The sequence below is a fragment of the Notechis scutatus genome, chromosome 3, assembly GCF_049901735.1.
Source record: "Notechis scutatus isolate UNSWTSFEM ecotype Mainland chromosome 3, rNotScu1.2, whole genome shotgun sequence".
Taxonomy (NCBI): Eukaryota; Metazoa; Chordata; class Lepidosauria; order Squamata; family Elapidae; genus Notechis; species Notechis scutatus.
In genome coordinates this window covers 66066613-66084886 of record NC_142011.1, presented here as the reverse complement: position 1 = coordinate 66084886, position 18274 = coordinate 66066613, and the positions used below count along the sequence as shown (strand labels likewise).

General features: G+C 42.0%; 1 protein-coding gene across 1 annotated transcript in view; it reads right to left on the bottom strand.

Moving 5' to 3' along the window:
* Window positions 1-18274, bottom strand: part of C8A (complement C8 alpha chain) — a 43455-nt gene that overhangs the window by 11437 nt on the left and 13744 nt on the right. The window contains exons 7-9 of the mRNA XM_087960332.1: window positions 16780-17020; window positions 6792-6923; window positions 5935-6092 (exon numbers count right to left, since the gene is read on the bottom strand). Of these exons, the coding sequence (XP_087816458.1) occupies window positions 5935-6092; window positions 6792-6923; window positions 16780-17020 (531 nt within the window). The remainder of the gene's footprint in view (window positions 1-5934; window positions 6093-6791; window positions 6924-16779; window positions 17021-18274) is intronic.

The window sequence follows — 18274 nt, the reverse complement described above, 5'->3', positions numbered from 1 at the left end:
AAACCGGCTGAAGTCAAGACAATGGATTGGGACAACCTCGCGCCGATCCTCTGGGCCCATTATGCACCGGTGGTGCCAACACTCATCAGAAGACACGAGTTTTACCAGAGGGACCAACAGAAAGGCGAGAGTGTTGGAGACTTCATCGCTGATCTAAGGAACCTGGGAGGACTTTGTGGCTTCGCAAACCTCGAGGAAGCCATGAGAGGCCGAATTGTTCTGGGCCTAGAAGACCCTATGACCCAGAGCAAGATTATGGTGAAGGGGGACATCGGCCTCGCAGATGTCATCGCCGATGCTACTGCAGCAGAAGCAACCAGAAAATCAGCTGCTTGAATGAGCCGAGCGAACGCACCGCACCGCCAACTCGCCAGTGACACTACGCCTTTCTCTGAGAAGCACACAACAACCACCCATCATGAAGACCTCGAATCCTCATCAGAAAGCGAGGAAGAGGAGGTCAACCGCCTCAGGTCAGAACGCGACCAGTGAGACCAGAGGAACCCTAAACCTTCGCGGCAATGCGCTGGATGCGGGGGTAATCACCCGTGATCAGACTGTAAATTCCTAGACGCACTCTGCCGTTCCTGTGGAAAGAGGGGCCACATCGCAAAGGTCTGCAGAGGCAAGCGAGGATCCAGCCCAACCCGAAGAAAAAATAATTTCCGGCAGATAACAGGCACCCCACCAATAAATTGGGACCGCCTAAACAACCAATGGAGCCACTACTACAGAAATAGAGCACCCGCCAATTCAACTAGACGAGAAGAGACCCATCAAACCATCACCATCGGCCACGCTTCATCCCTGGATGCAAGGAAAATCCGAGTGAAGGTCACCATTGCCAATCAACCATGTGTTATGGAGGTCGACTCCGGGTCGTCCTTATCAATGGTCTCTTGGAAAACTCTCAAACAGCTGATCCCTGACATCCGTCACCAGGACCTCCGCACTCAAAAGATCATACTAAAAGACTACCAAGGAAACAGAATCCCAGTTGCCGGTATACCCCACACAGGCTTGCAGTGGTTCGCGCCACTAGGAATTGAACTAGCAGGCATTCACCAGACCGGAAGCGATGACTGGGAAGCGGCCCTCGTCCAGGAATTCCAGGACATTTTCACCGAGAAACTAGGCAAGTACAAAGGATCCCCCATATCGTTTAATCTCAGCCCCAATGTCGCGCCCATTCACCTTAAGCCTCGTCGAGTGCATTTGCATTCAAGCCAAAGATTGATGAACAATTGGACAAATTAATAGCCCAGGGCGTGTTGGAACTGATTGACCACGCCCGATGGAAGACCCCAATTGTAACCCCCATAAAACCTGACGGATCATTGAGAATTTGCGGGGATTACCGAGCCACCCTAAATCATACGCTTCAGCAGAGCGCTTATCCCGTACCTGTGGTCCAACACCTTCTTCATTCCTTGGGAGGTGGAAAAATATTTGCAAAATTGGACCTAGCCCAGGCATACCAGCAGCTGCTCGTAGATGCACAGACTGCAGAAGCCCAGACTATAGTCACACACAGGGGTGCATTTAAGTGTAATAGACTCCAATTCGGAGTGAGTGTAGCACCGGGCATTTTCCAAAGCCTGATGGAGAGACTGTTACAGGGCATAAAAGGCGTCGTGCCCTACTTCGATGATGTCTTGGTAGCTGCCCCCACTAGAAGCCTATTAGAAAAACGACTCAGAATGGTTCTCCAGAAATTCAAAGACGCTGGCCTGAAGGTCAAGAAGGACAAGTGCCAACTATGTACTGAGAGGGTTGAATTCCTTGGGTACCTTCTTGACAAACAGGGAATTCACCCTACTGAGAAAAAACTAGCTGCCATAAAAAACGCCCCAAGACCTAGGAATAAAACAGATCTCCAAGCCTTCCTGGGACTCATTAATTTTTATAACATCTTCTTGCCCCAGAAAGCAACCATTGCTGAACCCCTGCATAGGCTCCTCGACAAGAAGGCGTCCTGGATCTGGGGACACCGGGAAGAACGAGCCTTTCAGCAAGTTAAAGACCTTTTAACTTCAGATGCTGTATTGATGCAATATAACGAGACTTTACCTTTAACTGTCACCTGCGACGCCTCACCGTTTGGAGTAGGAGCCATCTTGAGCCACGTCCTACCAAACGGTACTGAGGCACCTATTGCGTTTTTTTCAAGAACTTTATCTAAAACTGAGGGAAACTATAGCCAACTCGATAAAGAGGCTCTCACTATTGTGTCTGCGATCAAATGATTCCATGAGTATGTATACGGAAGACCCTTTGCCATAATCACCAATCACAAGCCATTACTTGGCATCTTAGTGGGAGACAAACCAACTTCCCACATTTTATCACCCAGAATGACCCGCTGGTCAGAGTTTCTAGCTGCATACAATTACCAACTACTACACCGCCCCGGGAAAGCCATTCCCCACGCTGACGCTTTGAGCCGTTCTCCGCTACCGGAAGTCATAAGCGACCCAGCTCCAACCCTAGCTGCACTACAAATAGAAACTCTTCCTTCACCACCACTGACTGCACGAGACATCGCCTCGGAGACAAAGAAGGATCCTTGTTTGGCACGAGTCCTCAGCTGGGTGGAAAGAGGTTGGCCTGACAACAAACCCAGCGACATCCTTAAGCCTTTCAAAAACCGACAGACAGAACTCTTCTCCCAAAAAGGATGCATCTTGTGGGGAGACAGAGTCGTAATCCCAGATAGACTACAGCATAAAGTTCTAAAGCTATTGCACGATGGACACCCAGGCATCGTGCGCATGAAGGCACTGGCAAGGAGCTACGCGTGGTGGCCAGGTATAGATAAGCAAATAGAGACCTGGGTGGCCACATGCATCAAATGTCAGGAAACTCGCTCAGCTCCACCAAAAGCCCCACCAACTGAATGGGAAACACCTCGAGGTCCCTGGTCCCGTATCCACATCGATTTTGCGGGACCCACCAAGGGACACACATTTATTATAACAGTAGATGCCTATTCCAACTGGCTGGAGGTCCACAAAATGAAGAGCACCACCACAGAAGCAGTCGTCAAAAAACTAAATAGACTATTCGCTACGCACGGGTTGCCAGATGTCCTGGTCTCAGATAATGGCCCCCAATTCACTGCTCTGGCATTTGAACAGTACCTAGCAGACCGGGAAATACTCCACGCTTTAACATCGCCAGCTCACCCTGCAGCCAATGGCAGGGCTGAGCGAATGGTGCAATTCATAAAGAAAACGCTACACAAGATGGAACATGGGGACATCGATGACAAGGTAACCAGGATGCTCCTCCTCCAGCATATCATCCCAAGCAGCACCACAAACAGAACCCCAGCCGAACTGCTCATGGGCCGAAAACTTCGCTCACATCTTGATCGCCTACACCCTGCCTACACGCCGGAGAAGCCCCTGGGGTCCAGCAGTAGGTGTCGCACATTCAAGGTAGGCGACCTAGTCTTTGCAAAAAACTTTTCCGGCGACCCATTGTGGGTCCCTGCTACCATAACTCAACCTACGGGCCCTCGATCCTACCATTTACAAACTGCTGATGGGAAAACGTGGAAGCGCCACATCGACCAACTTCGCTCCAGACTAGCACCTACCCCCGTCACAAGCCCAGAATTTCAAACCGGGGGGGGGTGAGGGAAACCGAGGGGGCCGGAAGAGAATTAGCACATGACCCAGTACTCGAAAACCAGCAATCAGCACAACCAACCCTGGGATACTCACCTTCCGAAGGAGAACCAAGCCAGATGATCGCCTCGCCGCAAAGCAGCACTGCGACTGAAGCAAATCCAAGGAATCTGAATGACAGCCGTGACGGAAGCAGAGATGACAACCCCGAGTCACCCAGCGAAGAGGTTGGACTCTCATTGCCATTAAGTTCAGCAAGCAGCCCACCGGAACCAGAGCCAGAGCAAAGACCGGTGGAGCAGCGCAGATCAAGTAGACAGGTGAAACGGCCTGCCTATTTGGAAGAATACATCACCCCACCCCTCAGACGGAACCTAGGGGGGAGGGGTATTACGAACTATGCAAACGCATTGGTTTTGAATCCTAACAGTTTTACTTCCACAGCAGGCTCGTAATCCTGCACTTCTGATTGGCCCACAGTTAGCAGATCGTGATTGGCCGTCTCTGACTAATCTGATTGGCTGACAGCGGGTCGCCGCTGATTGGATGCTTCCAGCACGGCAAACTTAAATCATTGGACATTGTGACAGCAGCCAGCTCTATAAAAGGAGCTGCTGCTGCCCAAGCGCCCCGTTCCTTTTCTGAAGTCACTAATAAAGAGTTGAGGAACTATTCGATGCCTCGTCTCTGTTCCTTGCGCCCAGTCCTCCAGATCTAACAGTAACCTTATTCTCTCTTGAATGATAGTGTATTTGAAGATGGGAAGCAAAATAAATGCAGTGGAGATTGACCAATTCAACAGGTATGACCATGCCTAATTCATCCATCAGGGCCTGACATATTTCACACCACCACATTAATAATGTGTAAATTAAAGATCAAATTCCTGAATAAATTCAAGAGTGTTTTTTCATTGGCAAAAATTCCTGGCTCCACACTTAATTGTATCACATATTAGAGAATGTCTGGGCTCTAATCCTTCTCAACTTTCCACTTCCAATTGATCTACTATCATTAAAAAGTAGGAAGGGGAGAGAGTGATGAATGCTAATCTGAAAGTCACAAGCATTCTAGTATTGCTTTATCTTCTATTTTAAGACCACTGCGCCACTGTGGTGGCGCAGTGATTAGAATGCTGTACTGCAAGCTAATACTGCTAACTGCCAGGGCACCGGTTCGAGGCTGACCCAGCCTTCCATCTTTCCAAAGTTGGTAACATGAGGATCCAAATTGTTGTGGGCAATATGCTAACTGTGTAAACCACTTAGAGAAGGCTGTAAAGTACTGTGAAGCTGTATATGTCTAAGTGCTATTGCCATCTAATGAACTGATGTCATACTTGCAGTCATGACTGAGGATACAGCAACACAACAAATGAATCATTTCATTTGGTTAGCTTAGAGAAGTCTTAGTTGCATTGTTCAGCATCCAAATGCATGGAATTCTCTCCTTCTGGACAAAACCAGAGTCTTATGATATTTCTTGAAGATCTAAACATGCTGCCATGCAGAAAACGTATGCAAAAGAAAGCCAGAAAAGATTTTTTTTTAACGGCTCCTTTTAGTTTTTGAGACAAAATGTCCACAATTGATTTCATTTGAAACGATCTGTATGATATGTATGATTTAGCTACCACGGCTTTCTTCAGCATCTTCTTGCTCCACATCTGCTCTAAATGTCTCTTTTCAACTAGGACAGGGGTCCCCAAACTTGGCAACTTTAAGACTTGTGGACTTCAACTCCCAGAATTCCTCAGCTAGCTATGTTGCCAAGTTTGGAGACCCCTGAACTAGGGAAACAGTTAGAAGGATCTACAAAGGCAGTTGACTGTTTCCATCTCTGTAGCTATTTCTCATCTTTGACAGGATATTTAAACTGCCTGGTTGTAAATGCTTCACAGCAGGATTAATCGTATCACTACCTATGTTAAAAAATACAATTCATTCTTCCTTCTTGAAAAACAACAACCCTCAATTTCTTAAAATAAATGTTTCTATTCCCACCTTTCTTTTGACAGTCTAATTGCCATAGTGCAGTAAACATAAACTTAAACATTATGAATTAAAGTCCTCTTCTTACCTCTTCCTTACTTTGAAAGTCTTTTTTTTTTTGCCTCTTCTTTTTAAAAAAACACTCACATTTGTATCCTTGTGAAACAGAGAGAAGGTCAGCGTACCTACAGCCCATTACATTTAAGCCTGATCTAAGATGGAATCACTATCAAAATATAAAATGATCTGCTCCAGTACACTTTCAATCCTTTAGAAATGCAGCATTCTTACACGTGAAAGCAAAGGCTTACCTCAAAATCAATAATGGTGGGATTAAGTTTTAATGACCTCCCCCAGTAGCGGTATGCTATGGAGCTCCTGTTTTCCATGATTCTGGCAATGGATGAGGAATCTCCACCTTCTACCCGGGGGATAATATCTTCTACTACTGACTTTTTGTCAGAGTCACCTGGAAAGTTGAACAGTTGAAAAAATTAGGGTTCACTTCTATGATTTCCCTAAGTCTACAGACATTCATTAATTGAAGTAATTTAAAAGAGATTCTTGAATCTTACAAGAATTTTGAATAGACAGTAAAAGAAAATCCTATTGGTGCTATTCATCTATAATATATCATCATAGTATGCACAGCATTTGTCAACATTGATGTCAAAACTGCATCTTAACGTTGACCTCCTTGTGAGCTCAAAATATTTTTTTTCCAGTTATTGTTCCTTCCCTTTTAATTTTCCATCCACCTTTATAAATGAAATCAATTAATGGCAAGAAATTAGCAAAACATAGGATGAATCCTATGACATTCCAGACTTTGAAGACATTCCTATATATGTCCTAGTCATTTTATGACCAAGACTACCATGTGCCCCTCATAAACATTTATCCAAGATTTTCTTCTCCTTTGAAATAATCCTTAATTTCTAAAACAAATTGTGTTTTGTCAAATAGAATAAGGACCGGCAGCAAGAGAATGCAGCAGGTTGTGTCTATTTTGCTCTGTGAAGAATAATTTCTGGTGCCTGAATCCTCTTATGGAAACAAAGATATTTTATTATTTTTAATATGTTTATTGAAAGTTTCAAAACAAAAAAAGGAAATATTTAAAAACAAAGATATTTTAAATACACAAGTGATGAAGTCTATTTCCTACCTCCGCTCATGCCTCCTTCTGAGCCACATTTATTGAAGTTCACCTTGGCATTTATGTCCAGAGTTTCTTGAAATGGAAAGCTTAAGCCAATCGATGCCCCAAAACAGCTATTTACATAATCCTTTTTAATTTCTATAGTAAAGGAAGAAATGATGAATATCATTAGCATGTTTATACCCATGGATAATTGATGAACCTTCATATCTTAGTTACCAACAGAAGCAAAGCAAGAACATTTTTATTTGCATCTCAACTGGTCATTGTCTAAAATAATGTTTGCCAAGGATACATCAAAAAACCAAGATGATAAAAGCCCTGTCCTTTTCCAGAGGCAACCCAACATTAAAAAGGGTGGGAATTCACCCTTATGTCGCAACACACACAAAAAAAAAGGTGGGACTTTAAATGCATAGCTGTGGCTGATTTTTTTTTTTACTCCATCCCTGGCAACTAGTATCTGGAAAGCTATTGACAGTGATGAAGAGAATGCAGTTCTGTTTGTTTGTTTTTTAAAAAAACCAATATAAATTGCATTTTCATAGTTGCCACTGTGTAAGTCATATATGAGTTTTGAAAAGTAAGAATGTCTGAGTAAGAAATGTGCAAAATTAATTGAAATTACATTTTTTTAAAGAAGAGGTAATTTGAGATAATTTATCTAAGTCAGTCTATATTCAATTATGCTACTTCCTTTGATGCTTCATACAGTGAATAAAATACATAGCAAATTAATTGCAAGCCACCATACTTTCTATATATATTGCAAGTGCAACTTGCTAGAAACATAGTAATATCAAAGGTATTATAAATAAACCAGTTTTTCCTAACTTGCTACTTGCAGAGGTAAAATTGTAATACAACATTTTTGTATAGCATCAGATTAGGGAAGACAGAAACCAGGATAGGTTTCTCCTGTAGAATCTGAATTTGGATCCTTTTAGATCCAAAATATTGTTTGTCAAATTTTATGAAATTCTGTTCAGTATTTTAATAATTTATTTGTGGAGACTGACTCTGAGGGAGAGGAAGAAAGCCGACAGGGAGTGGAAATATGGCTCAGGAGGCTGGGGAAGGCCAGAGGCCAGCTGGGCAGTCAGAGGATGAACCAGGCCCATCTCCTCTCCCTCGTAGGGCAAGCACGGAGGAGAGGATAAGGGAGAGAGGGCCTTGATCCTCTTCATGGGCTGCAGCTGTGACAACTGGATAAGAGGACGGACATTATCCAGTTGAGTGCTGGAAACAAAGCATGGAAATATTTCTAGTTTATTGTTCCTCTCTGAGTTTGGCATCCTTCCCAATGTGTGCTCTGATATCTGTGGACGTCTTCCAGCCCTTATCTTGCCTGATTTATGTTGTTTTTTACTCTTTATAATTTAAATGGCATTTCCTCCTTCTTGTAACTGCTTGTGTGGGAGTTTTTTGTCTCCAGTCAAGGATATTTGGAGCTTGGAAGCAAAGTGAAGGAATAAAAGGGGCTTCACCTGTTTTTTGTGACTGTGTTTATTTTGTATCCCACCCTGGGTCATCACATTATTTAACAGACACCAGATTGAGCTCTTTTTAAAGAAAAATCTTTCTCAGTGAGGAAAATCCATGTATCTTTAAGATTTGTGTTTTGGTAAGTCTGCATTTGTACATAATTGTCAGCCAGTTTTTATTGTAACCATGGTTTGCTGAACAAACCAAGAACAGCTGAAGTCACTGCTTGCTTGATTAATGCCTCATTTATTTTCCTCTATTTCTTCTACTGGTACCTAGAAGATACAAAGTAGAACACAAGAACAAAGGATAAACTGGAATTCTGGCATTTAGGTTAAAACAAACCATACGCTCATTAAACCAGGATTCATAAATAAATTACCACATTAGGCCTTTGTGGGCAAAATAAAAGAGTGTTTCTTAATTGGGCTGGGCTTGCACACTATGCTGCCTGCTCTGTTGTGGTTTAGTATATTATCATATCACTGTTGCTTCATGTAATTGGGAAACTAAAGTTTAATGTTTCCTAATGAGCAGACACTCTCAATAAAGCTATGTCTTGGACTGTACTTTGCCATACCTAACAGAACAAAGTCGCCCATCTGCTGAATTTATATTCATTTGCTGCCAATTGACAGAATATTAATAAATCCATAGTATTATTTGTATTTAACTACTCCACCACTGTTTAACAACACACCTGGGTGAAATCTATTTACTTTAAACAAAAAGAAATGATTAGTTCTTTTCTCAGTGTTTCAACAATATATTCTAGTACCTCTTAAGTAATTAGTTGCAGCAAAGGCCTGTCAATACAGTTTGTTATTGGTAGTCATGAGAGAGTTGCTCCTACTTTGATCAATGGTATGTAGTAGATTTTATAAAATGATGAGCATACAAAATATATTGGCAGTGCAGGAAAAGAGAAAACAAGATTACTTATTGTCTTATTGTAATTCCAGGGGGCTAAATATGGTACACAAATTAGATGGATTTCTGGTTTTAATTTTTGAATTAATCACAGTGTGAGCAAGTCTCTTTCTGTTGTATAATTAGAAATCACAAACAAATGGCACTGCTCTTCTGTGAAACCGTAGAAGAATAATGATTTGCTCTGAAAGAAAAAAAAATCAAAGATAATCTTTGTGCAACTCCCAAGGATTCGTAACTATATTTGTTTCCATTCTTTCATTGTTTCAGATGAAGAAACCTTCCTTCAGAATGAATTTCCATCTTTCTTTTTTCTTTTTGCTAAAAAATTTGCAGAATTCATAGAAAGCACTGCCAAATTAAAGAAAATAAGAGTGTATATATGTAAGTATGTATGTAGCAGTGTACATAACACACACACACACACATACACATACACACACACGTGAAGATTGGAATGAATACAAACACAGCATCTGCTTTGGATCACTTGACTCAACATCAAGGGAAATTGAATTTTCATCAGAAGACAGGTAGATAAATGTAGATAGCTAACTTTTGGACTTAGTCCAAAATCTAATACATACAAAACATGCATATTTTGCTTCATTCTCTTTTTTTCTTCTCCCATAAAATTCTTCTCCCCAAAGAAGCCTTAAAAAGCCTCCACAAAAATAATTAAAACAATTTTCAATAAATGAAACAAAACAAGCAATAAAATCACTAATGCTAAAATAAAGTGTTGTCTATGTATGCCTTGATATATATATATAAATTGAAACAAATATTTTTTTTAAATATAAAGGCTTAGTCAGGGTCAAAAAACTTAATATGTCCAAAAGAAATTCCCATCTGTCTGTCTGTCCTTCTATCTATATACCTCCCTACTTTTCTAGTTATTTTGATTTACGTATTTAGTTTCTTAAACACATACTGATTGTATATGAATGCCTATAGGAACTGGTATATAAACAGTTGCTTTGAGAGATGGGTGGCATATACATTTAATAATAAATAAAATACCATACAATGTCTGCTGGTGTTGCATTCTAGAAAATTTTTCTGTCCAATTTTAATTGCACCACATCCATAAAGAAGATTGTATGATACTGTAATAACATAAAAACTAAAAACAAGTGTTGCTGGATCAGACCAGTGACTCAGTTAGATCACGAATTTTTTTTCACTGTCTATACCAGGAGTCTTCTTTGACAGCTTTAAGACTTGTAGACTTCAACTCCCAGAATTCCTCCTCCAGTCACGTTAGCTCAGGAATTCTGGGAGTTGAAGTCCATAAGTCTTAAACTGGCCAAGTTTGAAGCCCCTTGGTCTATACCCTACTGTAAGAAATTGGGGCTCCATGCACAGCAGGGATCAGTAAGACCAACGCAGACCTACCTGATCACCATATGATGCTTTTGAAAGCTACCTTACATCCATCGATCAGCAATTCCTAGCTTACTGTAGCTACTAAACATGTTACAAATCCTTTATTCCTGAGTTCAAAAGGCATGCTAAAGTAATTCTGCTGCCTGAGGCAAAGGACGATAGTAACAGCAATAGCACTTAGACTTATATACAGGGATGGGCTGCTGGGGGTTTGCAGGGGTTCAGGAGAGCCCCTAGCTAAGATTTTGTGCAGTTCGGAGAACCCCCAAATCCCACTCCTGGCTGGCACTGCCCACCCCTCTCCTCCCCTCCCAAGAGTCCCCACATGGCCCATTTTGGATGCAGGTAAGTGCAGGGTGCACACGGAGGCTTGGTGAGGGCAAAAAATGACCCTTCCAGAAGAAATGGGCCCATTTCCGGCTTCCAGAGAGCCTCCGGAGCCCAGGGAGGCTGTTTTCGCCCTCCCGGAGGCTCAAGGAAAACCTCCAGAGCCTGGGGAAAGACAAAATCGCCCCCCCGCCCGGTGGTGCATGTTGTAGAGCAGCTGAAATAACCTGAGGCAAACTCGGAGCGAACTTCAGCTGTAACTTTATTTTCACAATAAAGGGTTGCCGCGGCTGCCGCGCTAACAAAGCAGCCAGCTGGTGGGCAACAGCTGATGCCGTTTGACAGCTCCTTTTATAGCTGGCTGTCAAACGTCATCAGCCAATAGGAACGGTCCATGTTCCCGCCAGAAACACGGACCGGAGTGAAGACTTCGGATTAGTCCATTGCGAACGCTACAGTGCAGAAGGCTGACTAGGCCACGCCAGCCATGGCAACGCCCACCCAGCAACCGGGCAGAGAACCCTTTGCTAAAATTTTTGAAGCTCACCCGTGCTTATATACCTCTCCATAGTGTTTTGCAGCGCTCTCTAAGTGGTTTATAGAGTCAGCCTATTGCCCTCCACAATCTGGCTCCTCGTTTTACCAACCTCGGAAGGAATGGAAGGCTGAGTCAACCTTGAACTGGTCAGGATTGAATTCCTGGCTGTGGGCAGAGTTTGCCTGCAGTACTGCATTCTAATCACTGTGCCACCAGGGCTCATGGTGCCGGTATGGCACACCGAAGACAACACACAATAAGTCTTACTGACAGGAAACTTAAACTTGGAGAGAAAAAGCTTGTTTTGTCATTGAAGGAGTAAAGCAGTAGAAGCCTAAACTTGCATATTAGGTTCATTAAAACATGCCCCTATTTTTAAGCATCATTTGGCAATTAACATGCCTGCCAAGGCAAAGATTGCCAAACTATCCCTTCAGAGTATATCTCTGCCTTCGCTTCATTGAGTCATCCATGCTTGATAGTGATTGCATCCATCATCAGCATTTTCAGAAGAAGGGAAACAAGCCCATAATTCTAGAGAAACATTTGCTTTCAGACACTGTGAGCAGCACTAAAACAAAAGGCCGACATTCATTGAACCACAGATTTGCTTCTCCTGACTCAACAAGGCACTTAACTATAGCACTAGTTTGATAAATGTGCCTCTCTTTTTATAGTCTGCTGCTGTGGGTGAAAATTATACAAGTATCTTACATAAAAGCAAAAAATATTTTTCTCCCAGGGTGCATTTTTTTGTTGTCTGTTTTAGGACTCCAACTTTTCCCTCCTCCTTCCATGGGGCCCACCTTCTTGTATAAATCACATCCTTTCTGAAAGGCGGGGAGCAAAATGTAAAATAAATAAAGGAATGGCTCTGTTGAGATTTTGCTGGCTGATGTATTCTCCTTCTCTTGACAGCTTTGCTTTCTGCAGCCTTGAATGCAGAGGTGGTATTCAGCAGGTTCTGACCAGTTCTGGAAATTTCCGGTAGCAGAAATTCTGAGCAGTTCAGAGAACCGGCAAATACCACAGTGGTGGGATTCAAAATTTTCTACTACCGATTCTGTGGGCGGGGCTTGGTGAGCGTGACATGGCTTGGTGGGCATGGCAGGGGAATGTTACTGCAGAATCCCCATTTCCTCCCCACCCCACTAACCTGCTTTCCAGCTCCGTTCTCCTGTGCAAGGCAACCAAAGAAGACCCAGACGATCAGCTGGGAGGCAGAGAATAGATGGGGGCAGGGCCAATCAAACGTGGTATTGGCCGGTTCTCCAAACTACTCAAAATTTCCGCTACCGGTTCTCCAGAACTGGTCAGAATCTGCTGAATACCACCTCTGAAATACCACCTCTGACTGGAGATTTTACAGTATCCTTCCCCTGCCACGCCCACCAAGCCACGCCCAGAAGAACCAGTATTAAAAAAAATTGAATCCCACCACTGCTTGAATGGCACATTGGTCTCTCTGTTGGCCACTCTCTGAGACTAGGAGAGACACAAGCTTGCGAGTATTAAAGTCCACTGAATCCACAGCCTGACTGGATGGACACTATTCACTATTGCAAGCTCTGCACTTATTATCTTTTATTTATTTATAAAATTTATAGGCCACCCATCTTACCACAAGGTAACTCTGGGCACTACTGGAAAAAAACACAATAGCCTTTTCCATAGATTTTCCGTAGCTCTTCAGTATCGTGTGTGTGCAAGGATATACAGTACATGTTGCGTGACAGCTTGCACTAATAAGATATCATTTATGTGGGTGGCTGGAGTAATGAAGAGGCTGCCAAGAAATGCTCAAAATGCAAACAAATCCACAGAGTACAATGCTCATTTAAATGCCTTTCCCCACTTCTGCTCTGAAAAGCTCTTCAGCCATCCATGAGTCTGCAGAAAAGTATATAGACATGACAGTGTGATTTATGACTGGTCCTTGCACTTATGACCATCGTAACATCTTCATGGTCACTTGATCAAAATCTGGGTGCTCTGTGTGTCTTTGCAACAGTTGCAGCAGCATCTCAGGGTCATGTGATCGCCATTTGCGACCTTTCCAGTTGGCTCCTGACAAGCAAAAGTCAGATTCACTTAAAGAGTGCATGATTCACTTAACAACTGTGGCAAAAAAAAGTCATAAAATTGGGATCATAAGTCAAGGAGTGCCTCTACATCAGGGGTGTCAAACTGGGGGCCCATAGGCCGGATGCGTCACGCACAGGCCACGCCCACTCCAGCTCCACGAATGGGGAAAGCATCGCGAAACGTCACATGACAGCAAGTGATGCCATGAGTTTGACACCCGTGCTCTACATGCTTTGTGTAGAAAAGATGCTGACTTCGTTTCTGGATAACCTCAGTTTTAAGCAAGAAAGCTGAGGCTTAAGTATAAGTTTGGGGGACTAGTATAAACTCATAGGAATATTACTCAAGATTGAAATCTAAGCAGAAAAGTCTCCAGTAACTTCATCCCACACTGTCATTCCTTTCTCTACTGCATCTTCGTTCCCCAAGACCCATCATCCTTCCCTTTTAAAAAATATGTTCTTTAGGGAGAACAGATAACAGATAACAGATAATCAGAGTTGGAAAGGACCTTGTAGGTCATCTAGTCCAATCCTCTGCCCAAATGGGAGACCCTACACCATTTCTGACAAATGGCAGTCCAATCTCTTCTTGAAAGTCTCAAGCTCCCTCAACTTCCGAGGGCAAGCTGTTCCATTGGTTGATTGTTCTCACTGTCAGAAAGTTTCTCCTTATTTCCAGGTTAAATCTCTCCTTGTTCAGTTTCCACCCATTGTTCTGGCCTTCAGGTGATTTAGAAAATAGTTTGATCCCTTCCTCTCTGTGGCAGCCCCTCAAATATTGGAAGACTGCTATCATGTCTCCCCTGGTCCTTCTCTTCACTAGACTAGCCAAGCCCAGTTCCTGTAACCATTCTTTGTATGTTTTAGTCTACAGTCCCCTAATCATCCTGATTGTTCTTCTCTGTAGTTTATTCCATGCATTATTCCATGTGAGGTAACAAGGTCTCTTCATCTCATAATCATCCAGATTGCTCAGCTCTTCAGTGCATCCCTGGAAATGTGAGACTTGAACATTGCAATTCTCCAGAGCCACTTCTTCCTATCACAAAACTTCTTAATTCGTAATATAGGTAGTCCTCGATTTACAACCACAGCTGAGCCCAACATTTCTGAGCTAGGCAAGATAGTTAAGTCTGTTTTGCTCCATTTTATGACCTTTCTTGACATGGTTGTTAAGTGAATGATTGAAATTGTTAAGTTAGTAATACGGTTGTTAAGTGAATCCCCATTGACTTTGCTTATTGGAAGGTTGTAAAAGGTTATCACATGACCCTGACACATTGCCACCGTCATAAGATCATGCCAATTATCAAGTGTCCAAATTTTGGTCATGTGATCAAAAAACATTCATAAGTCACTTTCTTTACTGCTGGTGTAACCTTAAAAAGGTCATTAAACAAATGTGTTAAGGTATTGAGGATTTAATAGCTGACCAACTGCTGTAAAGCTGCCATAACTGCTGATGCAATGATGATGAGTCAGCAGGGTTATTGCCGCTTTAAGACTGAGGATGGGTCAGCAGGGTTATTGCCACTTTAAGAAGCTGTCTACATATGAGAGGCCATGAGAAGGAGTATCTCTCTCTCTCCTTTTGTTCTATTTCCATTGTAGATCTCCATGTAAATTTGAAGATTGCTTGCTTGCCAGGTATTTGCCTAACACATGTATCAGAGGTGGTATTCAGCAGGTTCTGACCAGTTCTGGAGAACTGGTAGCAGAAATTTTGAGTAGTTCAGAGAACCGGCAAATACCACGTCTGACTGTTCCCACCCCCATCTATTCTCTGCCTCCTGTGTCCCAGGTGATTGGCTGGGTCTTCTTTTGTTGCCCTGCACTGGAGCTGGAAAGCAGGTTAGTGGGGTGGGGTGGGAATGGAGATTTTGCAGTATCCTTCCCCTGCCATGCCCACCAAGCCACACCCACAGAACCGGTAATAAAAATTTTGAATCCCACCACTGACATGTATATATGTCTATAGCAGTCTTGTATATAAACCACAGTTAAAAGAAGAAGCCTCTGAGTGCTGTGTTTTGCTCCTGGGTTGTCTCACAATAGTAGTCACTCTGCAAACACTCTGACAAAATGATTGTAAATCGAGGACTACCTGCATGGTAATCCAGAACATAAGTTTTATGATCAATAACAGTTTTTCCCACCTATCCAAAAATCATAGAGCAAAACAGATTTATCTCCAAATATGCAGTCTCAAGTTATTATAGAAGGATAAGACTGGGTTTTATATTTTGACAAAACTGTTTATACTATTTAGCCGAGGTCCAAATATTCCTAGCAACGCAAGCTGAATATATATGCCCCTTTGAAAAAATACAGGCTGAGTGGTGGATTGAGGCATTTTGGTGCCTGTCTCTATTGTGCATATGTTTTCTGCTATGGACACAGTTTGCCTCCCCTGGATCTGGGCAAATTTCCTTTGTTTGTGTGGAATAATTCACAGGTTTTTGACTAATTCAAACTGTCATTTACCTCCAGTGCAATAAGCAACCAACAATCAATTTCTCATTGTTAATGTAGCTGTGGAAGCAGTTAGCAGCCTTGTAAATATAATCTATACTAAGCTGCTGAAATTTAAATCTGGAACGCCTTGAACTGATTTGTAAAAGAATAGCAGTGCATTGACTTCAGATCTGCAATTGATGGTCATGGCATAATGCATTCGGGCAGAATCTAGGGGGTTTAGGTCCCCCAAAAATGTTGCTTAGGTCTGCAGCTGATCGGAATGATCCCAAGAATAAAGAGAAGCAGAAGATTATTGGACTGCCAACTGGGTTCAAGTAGGCAAGACAGTTTCAGGGAAACAAATGCAGTGGCCCAAATAAAATAAATAAAGGTGCTCTTCTCCCACACGTAATAAAACAGGACAGGTGAGCACTTTGTCCCGTGAGATCCCTGGAAACACTGCTTCTCTTTTGGCAAAGATAGAAATCATTAGTACAGCTATCCATGTGCATTACATTTCCATACATAGATCTGCAGAACAGATGCCTTCTCCCCTACTAGTCAACTTGGCCATCAAATACTAAGGCTTCGTATCTGTATTTTCTTTTTCTTTCCCTGTCCTTCATTTTGGCATCATTTTTTAATAGTAAATTGAAGAGCAAGGAGCGTTTTCAGATAGAAATATAAGACACCAATCCTGGACCAATGGCTTTAAGCATATAGATGTGCTTTGATGTATCAACTTCCCTCCCTGAACAAAATATAAAATAAACGTGCAAACCTGAGCTCCTCATTAGGTCTTTGTTCACAACAAGGATGTATTCAAAGATGCCTCCAATGGTTCCAGATGTCATGAAATGGGTGCCATAGTCATCAATAAATCTGCTGTACATCCCATAATTGTATTCCTCTGGGAGCTCTGTCAGAGACTGCAACATGTCTTCATCCAAGTATATATTATCACGTCTCATCTTGAAACGAGCTGTTTGTACTTTGGTTTTGGCTCGAATAAATCCTACATTCTGTAGATAAAGCATGAGAGGTAAGTGGATAGCTAGTTATCAGACAGGCAGAAGCCCTCGACTTGCAAACACAATTGAGCCCAAAGTTTCTGTTGCTAAGTGAGACACTTGTGAAGTGAGTTTTGCCCCATTTTATGCCTTTCCTTGCCACAGTTGTTATGTGAATCTCTGTAGTTGTTCAGTTAAAAACATGGGTTGGGGTTAAGGTTAGGGTTAGGACCCAAGCATCTTAATTTTGCTCAGGTGACCTTGGGATTGCTACAACAGATGTAAGTGTGAAAAATGGTCACAATTCATTTTTTTCACTTTGTAACTTTGAACAGTCACTGTTGTACAAGGACAACCTGTATACCCAGTTTTTGCATGGAAGGTAAGTAACTAGTTAGTTAGCAGACAGCAACAAGTTTTTCTCTTGGAGGTAAGTAGAAAGCTAGCTAGCAGTCAGAAACAAGTTAAACTTAGTTTTTGAAACATGGTCTTATAATAATATGCAAATATCCGTCTATCTATCTATCTATCTATCTATCTATCTATCTATCTATCTATCTATCTATCTATCTATCTATCTATCTATCTATCTATCTATCTATCTATCTATCTATCTATCTATCTATCTATCTATCTATCTATCTATCTATCTATCTATCTATCTATCTATCTATGAAAATTTATATGGCTGCCCAACTTACTCTCAGTGATTCCAGGCAGTTTACAAAAGTAAAAACCCCAATACAAATAAAATAAAAAAGTCATAACCACCCATGTCCTTAGTGTCAACAATCAAATGAGCCACTTGACAGGTTAGAATAGAATAGAATAGAATACTTTATTGGACACACAAGGAATTTGTCTTGGTGTTAATCCCACTTTGGGATCCCCAGGCCTAAGGCAAAAAACTCTCTTTAGTTGCTTCTCTAAGAAAATTATTCAAAAGTCCTGGATTGTAACCAGTTCCTATACAAGCCTTTTAAAAACTGATCAACACCAAGCTGTTCACATCTCTTGGTTTCCAAGATTTCCTAAATCATAAGCAAAATAATGACTTCCTGCAACTTTTGGTTTTCTTACATTAATGAAGGAAAGATAAATTTGCTCTTGGAACAATTTCTCTGACAACAACTGCTGCCTGATGAATAATTCTATATATTTTTCAACCATTCTCATTTATATATTTAATGTCAAGGGAGCAGGAGGGAGGGAGACAGTATGCAACATTTTTCATAATTTTATTCTCCATTATAATGCTTCCTTTTA